The 15,340-nt window shown below is 41.7% G+C and overlaps 1 protein-coding gene across 1 annotated transcript in view; it reads right to left on the bottom strand.

The window, feature by feature from the left end:
- VWA8 (von Willebrand factor A domain containing 8) overlaps nt 1–15,340 on the bottom strand; it is a 392,708-nt gene that overhangs the window by 309,043 nt on the left and 68,325 nt on the right. The window contains exons 7-9 of the mRNA XM_081082746.1: nt 12,531–12,580; nt 11,704–11,812; nt 7,600–7,704 (exon numbers count right to left, since the gene is read on the bottom strand). Of these exons, the coding sequence (XP_080938872.1) occupies nt 7,600–7,704; nt 11,704–11,812; nt 12,531–12,580 (264 nt within the window). The remainder of the gene's footprint in view (nt 1–7,599; nt 7,705–11,703; nt 11,813–12,530; nt 12,581–15,340) is intronic.

Genomic DNA, 15,340 nt, shown 5'->3' on the forward strand with positions numbered 1-15,340 from the left:
ACATTATAAAGGTAGAGGTAAAAAATTAAAGAGAATTTTTTTCCTACTTTCATGAATACCATTCTACTTACGCCAATTACTAAAAGTGATATGAAAATAGTCCCCAAATTTTACTAAGGACAGGAAGTGGAATTACTGAATTTCTGACTGGTAAAAGTTTGCAGCCTACATTTCTTGATAATAAAAATGTCCAGTTTCCTAGAAAGGGATGATGAAACTCATGAAAACATGTAAAGTAAAGTAAGGCCTGTATCAGTTGATTTCTTAAATAAACTGACCTGAAATTCATGAAACCAGAACTTCCTAGACATAATTCTGCTGTTTGTGTGTGTGGTTAGCTTAACTGATTACAATGAATTATAACAACCAATCTTCCACAGTATCTGGCACAGTGCCTTCTACAGTGTAGGTTCTCAATATTATCAAACTGGATTTAAAAGGCCAACAACATTGACTCTTTCTCCATGTGGGCCAATTAGCAATGCTCTAACTTGGTGATACCCCCTAGTTATGTAAAAAAGGCACAGAGAAAACACAAATAAGTATATGAAAAATGAGAATACTAATTTAAAATTAATTAAATACTATGGCCTACTAATAGCAGCATGTTCAATATGAAAAGTTTAATACATTTTAGTATTAAACAGGCAGAAATAATTGCTCCCCCAATCCAACCATAACATTATCACTACAGTGAAAGATTGAACCTCAATGAAAGAATAGATCACCACTTACTCAACAGAATGACACAACCCAAGAAAATAGATTTTTTAAAAGAAAATTATCTTCAACCTCAACATTCTAAACATAGCAGACTAGTTCAAATCTTCGTTTGGTATCATAAGTATTTAAGACAATCACTCACTCTTTTCCCCAAACCTAAGAACAGTTATCTGTTAGTGCTACTACACAGAGTAAGTTTTACACATTATACATTTTATGTATGCAAATGCCCATAGTATCACATAATTTGGTAGGAACTGCTTCCAAGTCATAGGAATATGACAATTATTGACACTTCAAGTTCTTGCAAAAAATTACACTGTATTTTGAAGGAGATTTAATAGGAAAGGAATAAGACCTTAGCCAAGTGTTTAAATTCATGAGAGTTTAGAACCTAGAGACATTACATTCTAAGAAAACAAACATATGTACTTAAAGGTATGTTTTTACCCCACCTATAATACTGTCAGTCTAAGTAAGTGGTTCTCAACTTGTGGGTCATGACCCCTTTGGGGGTTGAACGACCCTTTCACAGGGGTGTCGCCTAAGACCATCGGAAAACACATATATAATTACATATTGTATCTGTGATTAATTACTATGCTTTAATTATGTTCAATTTGTAACAATGGAATTGGGGGTCACCACAACATGAGGAACTATAGTAAAGGGTCACGGCATTAGGAAGGTTGAGAACCACTGGTCTAAGTTAATATAGGATTGATGTCAGAGCACTTATATTCCAGAAATGAAAATAATGCCTTGAACCATTTGCTAAACTGGTTACATCATTATAAATAATTCAAGCTAAAATATTTCAGTAGGATAATAATAGTAGGCTAGAATAAACTAAGATAGTAAAAGAACTCAAATTGAAAGGTGAATTACCATTGCCAGCATAGGAAATTTAGAAGACTGTTGATCAAAAAGGCAACTGAGGAGTAAAATCCTATGTAATAAAAGCCTAATATGCTGTATCAAGTGTCCGGTTGGCCGTTCAACCAAAGCGTAATCTATATATATATAAAAGTCTAATATGCAAAATGTCTCCTCAGGAGTTCAACCAAGCGGGAATTCAATCACTCGCTATGATGTGCGCTGACCACCAGTGGGCAGCGCAGAACGAAGGTAGGCCCAGGTCGGTAGCCAGGGAAGGGAGGCCCCTGCTGGCAGCTGGCAGCCGCTAGGGACCCTACCCATGCACGAATTTCATGCACTGGGCCTCTAGTATGCTAATAATATGCTAAGGCCACTCAACAGCTCGCTATGATGTGCACTGACCACCAGGGGGCAGACGCTCCGACTGGTAGGTTAGCTTGCTGCTGGGGGTCTGACCGATGGGGATTGAGCAAGACAGGCCGAACACGCCCTGGAGCCCTCCCACAGTCCCTTCCTGGCTGGCCAACCTCCAATGTCTCTCCCTGGCCCCAATTGTGCACTGGTAGGGTCCTTCGGCCTGGCCTGAACCCTCTCGCAATCTGGGACCCCTCAGGGGATGTCGGAGAGCCAGTTTCAGCCTGATGCCACAGGCCAGGCCAAGGGACCCCACTGGTGTACAAATTCGTGCACTGGGCCTGTAGTAGATATATAATTATTATAGGCTACATCTTAGCAAGATGTAGAAAACCAAGTTTATTTACTTTATCATTTTATATTAATGACTATTTCCTGTGAAACCTTGAATTTCAATTAAACAAACAGTACCAATGTGTTTTTGTTACACTTTCTTTGGGATTACATTATTTGAACTGTGAAGTATCTACACTAATAAAAGAGAAACATGCAAATTGGTGTCACTCCACTACGTTCACCAGCCAATCAGATGAGTATGTAAATTAACCCAACAAAGATGGCGGTTAGTTTGAATACATAGGCGCCCAGCAGCCTGGGTCCCGGGAACATCATTGGCACCCAGGTCACTCCAAGGTGCCCCCATGTGGGCCCTGAGCAGCATAGGAAGGGCCTGAGCCAGGGGGCTCCTGGGCAGGGGCAGAGAAGGCCATCGGAGCTGGGGGGGGGGGGGCCTGCCCAAGCTTAAAGCCTCCGCCAGAGGCATTATGCCTGGGCGGGGGGCGGAGTCGGTGATGGGGGAAGATGGGGGTCCCCTGCCCAGGCCTGACGCCTGGGCCAAAGGTGTCAGTCCTGGGTGGGGGGCAGAGCCGGCGATCAGAGGGGTCTGGGGCTCCCCTGCCCAGGTTTGATGCCTGGTTCAGAGGCGTCAGGCCTGGGCGAGGGGCAGATCCAGCAATCGGAGGGTGATGGGGGTCGACACCTCTGGCTGAGGCGTCAGGCCTGGGTGGGGGGCCGAGCCGGAGATCGGTGTGAACTACAGAGGAAACACCTTTTCTGACTGCTCATTGGCTAAGTTCCCTGTATGCCACTGGTAATATTCTTAGTAACTTGGGTAATAAAAATCCAAAAAGGTGATCTAGGGTTTTTCACCACACTCCTGGCAAAAAAAAAAAAGGAAGGTCCGCTGCTGGGGGGCTAAGAAGTGTCATATTCTGCCCTAGCCCATTTGGCTCAGTGGATAATGCCTCAGTCTGCCGACCACAGGGTCTGGGCTCAATTCTGACCAAGGGCATGTACCTAGGTTGCAGGCTCCTCCCTGGCTGGGCCCAGGTCAGGGCTCATGCAGGAGGCAACCATAGTGTTCCTCTCACTTTGATGTTTCTCTCTGTCTTTCCCTTTCTCTCCCAGATTCTCTAAAAATCAATGGAAACATATCCTCAGGTGAGGATAAAAAAAATAATAAAGAAATGTCATATCCTATGAAAGACACATCTTGAAAATGCCTAAAGAAAGTTGTCATTTTTTCATGGTGAAGGGACTGGAGTCCATGTTGATGAAAAAACCTTGGTGGCTGCGGTGACTGGCAGTGGCTGCAGCAGCAGGGTGATGGGCCTGGTGCCTCCCCCTGATCAGCCCGGTTGCATCCCACAAAGGGAGGCCAGACTGCGGCTTAGGCCCGCACCCCAAGGGGAGCAGGGAGCAGGCCTAAGCCATCAGTAGAACATCCCCTGAGGGCTCCCAGTATGTGAGAGGTGGCAGGCTGGGCTGAGGGCCCCCCCCCCAGTGCATGAATTTCATGCACCGGGCCCCTAGTAATTAAATAAAAGGAAATGTAAATCACAAGGATGTTGGTCTGCAAGGCCTCCATATTCACCCTCACAATTCCCAATCCTGACCCACCAAGCTATTTATTTTCTTCATACCCTTTTCTAAGCTTTTGAGCACTAACAGAGAAAATCACCATACCATATTGTCTGGCTACTGAATAAATATGATGTAGCCTCCAGTCTCTGCTGGGCTCTTCCCAAAGCCCTTTAGCAACTGATATAAACCATTACTTTTCTCCTTAGGAGTCTATCTGAATTCATTCATCCCTGTTTCAGCAGGTAATCTAGTTGCTTCTGCCACCCACATCAGAGCCTTCAGGCACATACACCTTCACACTTCACAAGAATATTAACCCCATTAGAGTAATATCAAAATGTATCTATTTGGTTCACTCTAAATCTCCAGAACCTAGAATCAGACACAAAGAACATAGTCAATGGTCAGGAAAGATTTGTTAAATGAATAAACAAATTAAATTATTTTTCCTTCATCCTCAAAATCATCTACATTTTCATCAATGCTTAATTCTTTCCCACTGTCTCAGTAAAAAGGGCTTCTCCTTTCATTATGAGTTGATGGAAAAATCAGTAGAAGTCTACTTTCTCCATCTCAGTTTATGATCATTCCAGTTGCTACGTACAAAATATGTTTTCCACTATTCCAAATCAGGGTACAATGATGCTCTGGAAATGTCCTTTCCTGCCTCCCCCAGATCATATTTCTATAAGTACTTTCCATGCTCTCCACAGATTTTGTCCCCTTTTCCTATGAAGTCATTTGTCTCCCCATTCCAAGAAACAAACAAAAAGCCATTTCTTAATTCTACATCATCCTTGAGTGACCCACCACCTATTTGTTTCTGCTCACCATCAAACTTATTTTACAAGTAAGTAATAATCACTGTTTCAGCTTCCTCATCTCTGAGTTACTATTTGGCCCACTAATTTATGGCTTACAATCCCACCACTCTATTTGCACTGCTCCTGGTAAGTCAACCAATAATATCCTATTTATTACCAAATTAAATAAATTACTTTTCTTATTTTACTGTTTCCTCCTTCTCAGTCTCTCTTGCAGGTCCTTCTTCACTACCTGAGCAGTACATGTTACGTTACTCTAAGAGTGGATCTTTTACATTTTCTACCTATGTTCACTTTGTAAATAATCTTATCCAGTTTGACTCCCACTTTTCTCTCTCCTAGAAATGCAGACTACTCTCTTAAACTCCTGATTTGTATATGCAACTGCCCCTTGACATTTCCACTTGCATTTTAAATTCAATAAACACAAGACTCAGGTCTTGATCTTCCTCCCATGTTCTCTATCTCCAACTTTATCATTCCAGGTGCTCAGTCCAAAAAGCTTGAAATTATCCTTAACTCTTTGTCTCAACCCTACTTCCAATTCTTCAGCATATCACATTCTATCTTCAAAATATGACCCAAAAGCAACCACTTCTTACCAAGCTCAAAGCTGGTCAAAGCCACACTCTCTTAACTAGGTTACCACAACAACCTACCAACTGTTTTTTCCCTGCTTTCACCCTTATTCTCCACCTTCTAGTCACTTTTTAGTAACTTGAGTGAGCCTGTTAAGAGGTTCAGTTTAAGAGCTTCCTATGTTCAAAATCTTATAATGACACTAGTGCCTGGTGCATGGATTCATGGACAATGAAAGGAAATTAGAAGAAATATTTTAATATCACTATCTTCCCTTTTCCTATAATAGAAGTGTCAACCAAATTCAACCTGAAGTCATTTTCAAGGTCCACCATTTCTTACTTCTTTTCAGCCAGGTCAAGTTTCTAAGTTTTCTAAATCTCCATTTTCTGGCTAATGAAAAGAAAATAGGATTCCACTGAGTCTCCTATCTACCTACCCTAGGACTTCTGTGAGGATCAAATAAGATAGGGCATGGGAAAATGCTTCACAGACATTTGGTTAAAGTGTAAAATGTTTCCACCTGGCTATAAAGCAAGTCGTGTTCCTGGGCTGAATAAACTCCAAGGAGGTTAGTTGCTAGGGAGAGGAAGCTGGGCGTTGCTATGCGACGTCATTACCCGACACCCACAGCCATTTCTGGGCTGGCCTGTGGACCGCATTTTGCACCATGGGGTCTCAGTAGCATCAGCCATGATTTGGTAAGGTGTCACTCCGGGGTGGTGGTGGAGCCTGTGTCCCACTTGGGGGAAGCCAAGAGTTGCTTTGTGGACGCCAGGTCCACAGTGCCATTTATTATTAAACTAGAGGCCCGGTGAATGAAATTCATGCATGGGGGGGGGGGGGTGTCCCCTCAGCCCGACCTGTGCCCTCTTGCAGTCTGGGACCCTCTTGTCACTCTGAGGTGGTAGAGGGGCCTGTGTCCCACTTGGGGAAAGCCAAGGGTGGCTTTGCCGGCACCAGGTCCGTGGTGCCATTTCTCTGTAAATGGCCAGTGTGCGTCAAGGCAGCTCCTGCATTGAGCGTCTGGCCCCTGGTGATCAGTGCGCATCATAGCGACCAGTCGGATGGTCGGACACTTAGCATATTAGCCTTTTATATATATAGATTCTATCTCATTCAAACTGAAGGCAATAACCTATAAAGCCCCACATGATCTAATATTCTTTACCTAGTGATCTCATGTCCTCCTCACATCTTCTTCCCTCACCCTGCCCCCCCTCACACTGTCCTTTGCTATTCATAAGATACCCTAAGAGTGCTCCTGCCTCAGGGCTTTTACATTGATTATTCCTTCTCCTTCAAAAGCTTTCCTCCTAAAAATGGAGCTCCCATTGGCCCAGTAATCCCACTCCTAGGAATATATCCCAAGAAATAAGAAACACCAATCAGAAAGGATATATGCACCCCTAAGTTCACAGCAGCACACTTCACCATAGCTAAGACTTGGAAGCAGCTTAAGTGCCCATCGTCAGATGAGTGGATTAAAAAACTGTGGTACATCTAAGTACACAACAGAATACTACGCCGCTATAAAAATGAAGGAACTTTTACCATTTGCAACAACATGGATTGAACTGGAGAGCATTATGCTAAGTGAAATAAGCCAGTCAGAGAAAGATAAATATCACATGATCTCACTCAAATGTGAGATATAATGATCAACATAATTTGATGAACAAGAATAGATCCAGAGATAAATAGTAGGGGAGGAGGCGGTTAGAGAGCAACCAAAGGACTTGTATGTATGCATATTAGCATGACCAATGGACACAGACACTGGGGCAGTGGGGCTTGCCCAGGGTGGGAATGGCTGGGGGAGTGGGGTCAAGCAGGAAAAAAGTATATGTAAAACCTTAGACAAAAAAAAAAGAGAGAGAGAGAAACAAAAACTAAAAAAAATGAGTTCATACCAATTTCTCCATTTCCAGTATAATACCTGAGGGTTCTTTCATCCTCCCTTTCTGTTTATAAATTCCTGCTCCAACAGTGAAAAATGCAGATCTTATTCTCCTCAATATATTCACTTATTTGTTCAATTGACTTACATATTTACTCAGTATAACCAATCTCCCAGCCACACCAGCCACCTCAATGCTTGCTGCCCCCATCTTTGGCATGCCAATACCCCTATGCCTACAAAGTAAGAAAAGGGAAAGGAAGAGACAGAAAAGTAGGAAAGGAGAAAGGAAGAGATGGGAAGAGGGTAGAAAAGAGAAGGGAAGGGAAGGGGGAGTGGGTGGGATAGGCGAAGGGTAAGGAAAAGAGAAAGGGAAAGGGAAAAGGAAAAGGAAAGGGAAAGGGAGAAGATACTTACTTTTAAAACATCTTCCACAGCCATCTTCCCTTCCTGTCCTAGTAAAATAGTGTACGGGTAAAGCCAGTGGATTGCATGTTTGATTGACATCATAGGAAAGGAATTCTATTTAGGAGCAAAAACATGTATGAGTGAGGAACATCTAAAATAAATTTGAAAAAATTATCCGAAATGTACATATGATATTAAAATTACCTTATAAACAATAACCAATATGGTACTCATATTTCCCAAAAGTCTACATAAGCAAATATTCAGTATTTCTTCTTTTCTTCCTGTTCCACTACCTTTCCTTTGGTAAGCTCTCCCACACCCATCTTTCAGTTACCATCTATGTGTTGATGACTTCCTTATTTATATCCCTAGTCCTAACCTCTTTCTTGAACTCTAGACTTGAACTCTCAATTGCACATTAGACATGACTATATGAATATCCCATTGTCCCCCATTCAGCATGTCTGAAACTACATGTCTGAACACATCTACCTACCCTACTTGTCCCAAACTCCCTTTTCCTCTATCTTTATTCCTAATCTTAATTAATCTCATCCACATTCACCTAGCTTCAAAGTTATAAATTGCTTTCTCAATTCAGTTCACCTTACTTTTAAAAGTCTATTAACAGAGACAATTAGAGAAAACTTATTATAGACCCTCTATTAGATGATATAGAATTATTGTTAATATGATAATGGTGTTTGGTTATGTAAGAGAATGTCCTAATTCTGAGAAGCTGAATACTGAAGTATTAAGAATATTAACTGTTGTGGCCCTAACCGGTTTGACTCAGTGGATAGAGCATTGGCCTGTGGACTGAAGGGTCCCGGGTTCGATTCCAGTCAAGGGCATGTACCTCAGTTGCAGGCACATCCGCAATAGGGGGTGTGCAGGAGGCAGCTGATCAATGTTTCTCTCTCATCAATGTTTCTAACTCTCAATCCCTCTCCCTTCCTCTCTGTAAAAAATCAATAACATATATTTAAAAATAAAGAAAGAAAAAAATAAAAAAGAAAACTCACAAAAGAACAAAAGAAAAGGGCCTAGCTGGGTCTGTAAAAGTGACGAAGTTGGGACGCTTTAAAAAAAAAAAAAAAAAGAATGTTAACTGTTGTGTACTTTCAAATGGTCCAGAAAAAAAAAAAAAAATCAGAGAGCAAGCAAATGTGGCAATATGTTAACAATTGATGATTCTATTTGAAGGAATTAGAGACGTTCATTTTAATATTTTTAACCCTTTTTAGATTTAAGAACTGTCCAAGTAAAAAGTTCTGAGCAAAAACAAAAAGAATGAAAAGTAAAAGACATAATAAAAAGGATAAGAAAAACTGTTCTAGATGGATAGAACAATGTGAGCAATACCTGGGAAACCTAACTCACCAACTCTCAGGAAATATAAAATAAATTGCAACATAAGTTTTAAAAATGTCTCATCTAGGTGGTATCTCATTGTGACTTTAATTCTCTCTGATTAGTGACACTGAGCATCTTTTCATATCTATTGGCCATCTGTATGTCCTCTTTGGAGCAGTGTCTATTCAGGTCTATTGCCCATTTTTTAATTGGATTGTTTGTCTTCCTGGTATTGAGTTGTATGAGTTTTTTATATATTTTGGAAATTAATTCCTTATCAGATATATATCATTGTCAAATATGTTCTCCCATTCAGTGGGCTCCCTTTTCATTTTGTTGATGGTTTCTTTTGCTGTGCAGAAGCTTTTTAGTTTGATGTAATCCCATTTCTTTATTTTTTCCTTTGTTTCCCTTGCCCTAGGATGCAAATTAAAACCACAATGAGCTATCACTTCGCACCTGTCAGAATGGCTACCATCAATAAATCAACAAACAAGTGCTGGCAAGGATGTGGTGAAAAGGGACGCATGCACTGTTGGTGGGAATGCAAACTAGTGCAGCCATTGTGGAAAATAGTATGGCGTTTCCTCAAAAAAATTAAAAATTGAAGTGCCTTTTGACCTAGTGATACCACTTCTGAGAATATATCCTAAGAATCCCAAGACACCAATTCAAAAGAATATCTGCACCCCCATGTTCATAGCAGCATTATTTATAACTAGAGGCCTGGTGCATGAAAATTCCTGCTCTTGGGGGGGCAGGGGAGGGTGGGGAGGGTACCTCAGCCCGGCCTGAGCCTTCTTGCAGTCTGAGACCTCTCAGGGAATGTACACCTGCTGGCTTAGGCCCCCTCCCCAGGGGATCGGGCCTAAGCTGCCAGTCAGACATCCCTTTGGCAGCTTAGGAGCCCTCAGGGGATGTCCAACTGATGGCTTAGGCCTGCTCCCCATAGGGAGCTGCAGTCACATATCTTGAGCACTGCCGAGGAGGCAGGAGAGACTCCCGCCATTGCTTCTGCGCTCCAAACTGTCAGCTTGGCTTGTGGCTGAGTGGAACTCCCCCTGTGGGAGAGCACTGACCACCAGGTGGCAGCTCCTGTGTTGAGCATCTGACCCCTGGTGGTTAGTGCACGTCATAGTGACCAGTCGTTCACAGTCGTTCCGCTGTTAGGGTCAATTTGCATATTACTCTTTTATTATATAGAATAGCCAAATCTGCAAATAGGCCAAGTGCCCACCATTAGATAAGTGGATCTGGAAATAGGCCAAGTGCCCATCAATAAATGGGGGGATAAAAAAAGTGGTGTTACATTTACACAATGGAATACTACTCAGCCGTAAATATAAAGAAATCTTTCCTTTTGTGACAGCATGGATGGACCTGGAGATTATTATGCTAATTGGATTAAGCCAGTCAGAGAAAGGCAAATACCATTGATCTCACTTATATGTGGTATCTAATAAACAAAATAAGTTGACGAACAAAAACAGTAGTATGGATATGAGGAACAGAATGACAGCTATTAGAGAGAAGGGAGGAGGGAGACTGGATAAAAGTAGATGAAGAGATTAGCCAAAGAACTGATAGACATAAACAACAGTACGGTGATGACCAGAAGGAAGGGGGGTGGTGAAAGCTGGGTGGAGATGGGCAAAGTGGAAGAAAAATGGGGTCATCTGTAATAGTGTCAAGAATTAAAATAAACTTTTAAAAAAGATAAAAATAAATCAAATTAAAATGTCTCATCTAGGTGGTGTTCCCACTACCTCGAATTGGGCTCCTTGGCAGAGTCTCTCACTAACTATTTTAACAGTCTATATGCTCCCCGTGCATCCAGGCTCTCCCCATGCCTCCTCCTGCAAACAGAGGTATCTTCCTCCAACCTGTAAATGTACTTTTGCTCACCCCTGTATATCTGATTGCTACACACCTGGCCTACTTAATAATGTTTGATAGGCCACTTCTTCCATTTAATAAAACCCAGACAACTTTATTCACCATGTAAAGCACTTCATTCTAAGGTTCTAATCCCTCTCTTCACTGCACAGGCTTGTTCTAGTGACACAACTTATTCTCCAAACATACCAGGCCCTTTTATGATTCAACACCCTTGTAAATGCTGTTCCCTCTACCTGGAGGGCCTTTCCACCCTCCAGATACTACTGTCATGACTTTTGTGATACTGTAGTGGACAATGTCACTGCTCCATCAAATCCCCCCAGATCTGTCCTTATCTTTTCTGTGCATCCAGCTTTCCCTTCAAGCAGCCAGTTGTTATAGGTCTCCCTCCGTCTTTTGAAGATGTCCCTTGAGCTCCTAGAGCCAGCTTTGCTCAAGCTGAGAGATTAGCTAGTGCCTGGGAACTTGTGTACTCTGGGACGACCATTTACCAATGACTGATGGTGCTAGAATGTGAAAGCCCCAGCTCCCTCACATCAGGTAGGGGCAAGTCTGAGTCACAACATACACTAGAGCATACCTCTGTGTGATCAAGCTAAAGTCTTTCTCTCTGTGGAATTTTCACTTGAGTTGCATCTCTACCTTCCCCCCTTTAAGACTGTAAGCTCTTTAAGGGCTCAGAACATACCATTGGTCTCTGTCCAGTCTGCTGCACTGCACAATAAATTAATCTCAGTTCTGACAATATTTAAAAAGAATATGTCAAGCAGACTAAAGTGATGAATATCCAAGGATGAACTTTTAAATTCTTTGCCACATTTGGGTACACCAGTCGTTAATTTATTCTATACATACCAGAATTTGAACTGCAGCTGGTAAACTATCTAAAGGAAAATCTGGAAGTCCTAGAGTAGAAGATTCTTGGGTACAGAGTGTGGTAGCAAAAGACAAAAGCTGAGAAACTCTAGGGGAAAAAGATAAATGGTATTAAAATTTTATTCTAATAGTTTTCATATATCATATGCACAAATATGTTACATTTAAGAAAATGACATCTACTATTAGATTATTAAGGAACAAGAGCTCCACATTAAAATATTCCATTTAAAAATCAGAAGATGATTAGATAACAGATCTGTTTCTGACATCCATCAAAATATGTTAAGTTTTTCATAACCTGGCCGCCTCACCTCACAATCTCAATCTAAACCTATCTCTAGCCACCAGCAGCTTTTTATAGGCTCAAAAATGAGACATACTCTCATATCCCATGCTTTTGGAAATATTCTTGGAATTCCTTAATTCCATTATCTATCTGGCAAAGCCTACTCATTCTTTAGGACCCATCTCAAATGCCAATGCCTTATGAAGTCCATAGAAACTCTCAACTACAATTTGAAAGTATTACCTTATTATACTGTGTTAAACTATTTTAAATATTCAAATTATCTTTAACCTCTTCTAGATGTTGAGTTTCTTACCATCAAATATCATGTCTTTACCATGATTTTTACCTTATTATCTTCTTTGTTATTTTTATCATCAGCACTTAACACAACTACTAAAAAATTCTTCAAAGAATTGTTGTCAAATGAACAAATGAATCAATCAATGGGCAATACAAATTCTATGTTAAGTGTCCAGATATTTACATAAAAATATATAATGTATAGCTGACTTACTTTTCAGCAGAAACATTGGATCCAACAGAATATAACAGTTGAAGTTGGTCCTAAAATACATAGAAACATCAAGAAAATTAATAAGGAATATAATGGATTAAGTACAAATGTTTTCTAAACAATCCAACCTTTGAATTAATCAGACACTAAGTAATTAAGAGCAAAAAATAATTTACTGATACATTTCATTTTCTAAAAAAAGTAACCTTCTTAAAAAATCACAGCTCTGGTCCACATTGCTCAGTGGTTAGCATCAGTCTGCAGACCAAAGGGCCACAGGTTTGATTCCAGGTCAAGGGCATGTACCAGAGTTGCAGGTTAGTTCCTTGCCGAGTAAGGGTGTATATGGGAGGCAACCAATTGATGTGCTTCTCTCATATCCATACTTCTCTCTCTCTCCCCCGACCACTATCTAAAAAAGAAGGAGGAGTGTTAAGATGGCAGCTGGTAGGACAGCAGTGAGGGAGAGAGCATGAGTAAGGGAGCGAAAAGGTAGTGTATGGATGTGTGGTGTGTGTGTGAGTGAGGGACAGTTAGATCCTGCAGGGGCTGGCAGACTGGGCTCTCCTAGATGGGGAGCCCCTGATACCACTGCAAGCACTCCAGGGGAGGCTGGCTCTGGAACAGAAATCACGCAATCTTGAAGGGGAGAGCTGCCATGACTAGGAACCCAGCTGGCCACCACCCAGACTGGCCAAAGATACCATCCGGGACCCTGTACCACTCTAGCCAAAGAGCTGTTACCTCAACTGCAGACACACAGCCTCCAGGACTCCAGCCTCCCTGGCCACAGCCTCCTGTGAGCCCCGGAGTATGCTCCTTCCCGCTAAGGCCGTCACTTCAGCCACAGGATCCGTACAACTCGGCACCTGGACTGCTTAATGAGACTCATAGAGTACCCACCCCTACGAACAAGTACACTGCAGAGTCTGCCCACTGGCTCGGTCAGAGCATTTGGGCAGGCTCCGCCTTCTGGCACAGACAGAACTGTCACCTGGCGCACGTCCTACCCCCAGCCCAAGTCAGAGCTGCTGGTGCTACCTGGTGTGCCCAAACACAGGTCACAGAACCACACTGCATGTGTGCTGCCAGAGGGACCTAGGGCACCATCTTACCTTGGGTGCCAAGGCCATACAGTGAATTGCATGCCAGAGGGCTCTGGGCCCTCACAGGGAATTGCACACCAGAGGAACTGTGCATGCACCCCTGCCAACCTGAAGAATCTGAAGTGGACAACTGAGAAACCAGAACCAGGGGAGAAGCAGGGGTGTGTGGGGGGGGGGGAGGGGGGGAGAAGGGGGCGACTCAGAGCAGAGACAATAAAGGGGTGAAACAAAAGGCAGACCCAGCCTCTGGTCTAGTGAGTCCCAGATCACTGAACCGCTAGGGGCTTCAACACCTCAGACCCCAAGTAGGAAGCCCAGGGCCAGAAAGAGACAGCAAAAATGGGGAGACAAAAAAACAACCCCCAAAGCAAAGAAAAGGAGGCATTGCCAGCACCAGAACTAAATGAAACGGAGGCGTGCAATATGTCAGAAAAAGAATTCCGAGTAAGGATCACGCAGTTCCTAAACCGGCTGGATGAGAAAATCAAAAACTAATGCAGTGATGGTGAACCTATGACACGCATGTCAGAGGTGACACATGAACTCATTTTTTTGGTTGATTTTTCTTTGTTAAATGGCATTTAAATATATAAAATAAATATCAAAAATATAAATCATTGTTTTACTATGGTTGCAAAGATCAAAAAAATTCTATATGTGACACAGCACCAGAGTTAAGTTAGGGTTTTTCAAAATGCTGTCATGCCGAGCTCAAAAGGTTTGCCATCACTGAACTAATGTAAGAATCAAAAGGAAATTAAGAATGACATAGCTACAATAAAAAACACAATGGAAGGTTTCACCACTACATTAGAAGAAGTGGAGTTAAAAGACAGGGCAGAAAACACACCCAATCTGAACAGCAATTGGAGAAAAAAATTAGAAAGCAGGAAGAGAGCTTAAGGGAGCTTTTGGACAACATGAAACCAAGTAATATACATATAACAGGGGTGCCAAAAGGACAAGAAGAGGAGCAAGGTTTAGAAAAACAATATGAAGAAATAACAGAAAATTCCCTTATTTGGGGAAGAAAAAAGTCACATAAGCGTAGAGTCCCACATTAGATGAAACCAAAAAGACACACATGAAGATACATCGTAATTACAATGGCAAATGTTAATGACAAAGAGAATCTTAAAAGCTTCAAGAGAGAGACAGAGAAACCTACAAAAAATCTCCCATTACATTATTAAATGATTTCTCAACAGAAATACATCAGGCCAGAAGGGAATGGAATGAAGTATACAAAGTTATGCAAGGCAAGGGACTGAATCCAAGAATAATCTACAGAGCAAGCTATCGTTTAAAATTGAAGGGGAAATCAGGAGCTTCGCAGACAAAAAAAAAAAAAGGCTAAGGCTTCATATCACTATGAAGCCAGCAATGCAAGAAATGCTAAAGGGACTGTTGTAAAAATTAGAAATAGAAAGAGAAGAAGGAACACAGGCATAAAGAATAAAAATGGCTACAAACAACTACCTATCAATAATAACCTTAAACATAATGGATTAAATGCTCTAATCAAAACATATCAGGTGGCTGAATGGATAAGAAAACATGACTCACATATATGCTGTCTATAAGAGACCCTACTAAAACCACGGGAATCACACAGACTGAAGGTGAAGGGATGGAAAAATATTTTTTCAGGCAAATGGAAATGAAAAAGAAAGCTAGGGTAGCAATACTTTTATCTGACAAAAT

Source organism: Myotis nattereri (assembly GCF_964212035.1).
Source record: "Myotis nattereri genome assembly, chromosome: 2".
Classification (NCBI taxonomy): Eukaryota; Metazoa; Chordata; class Mammalia; order Chiroptera; family Vespertilionidae; genus Myotis; species Myotis nattereri.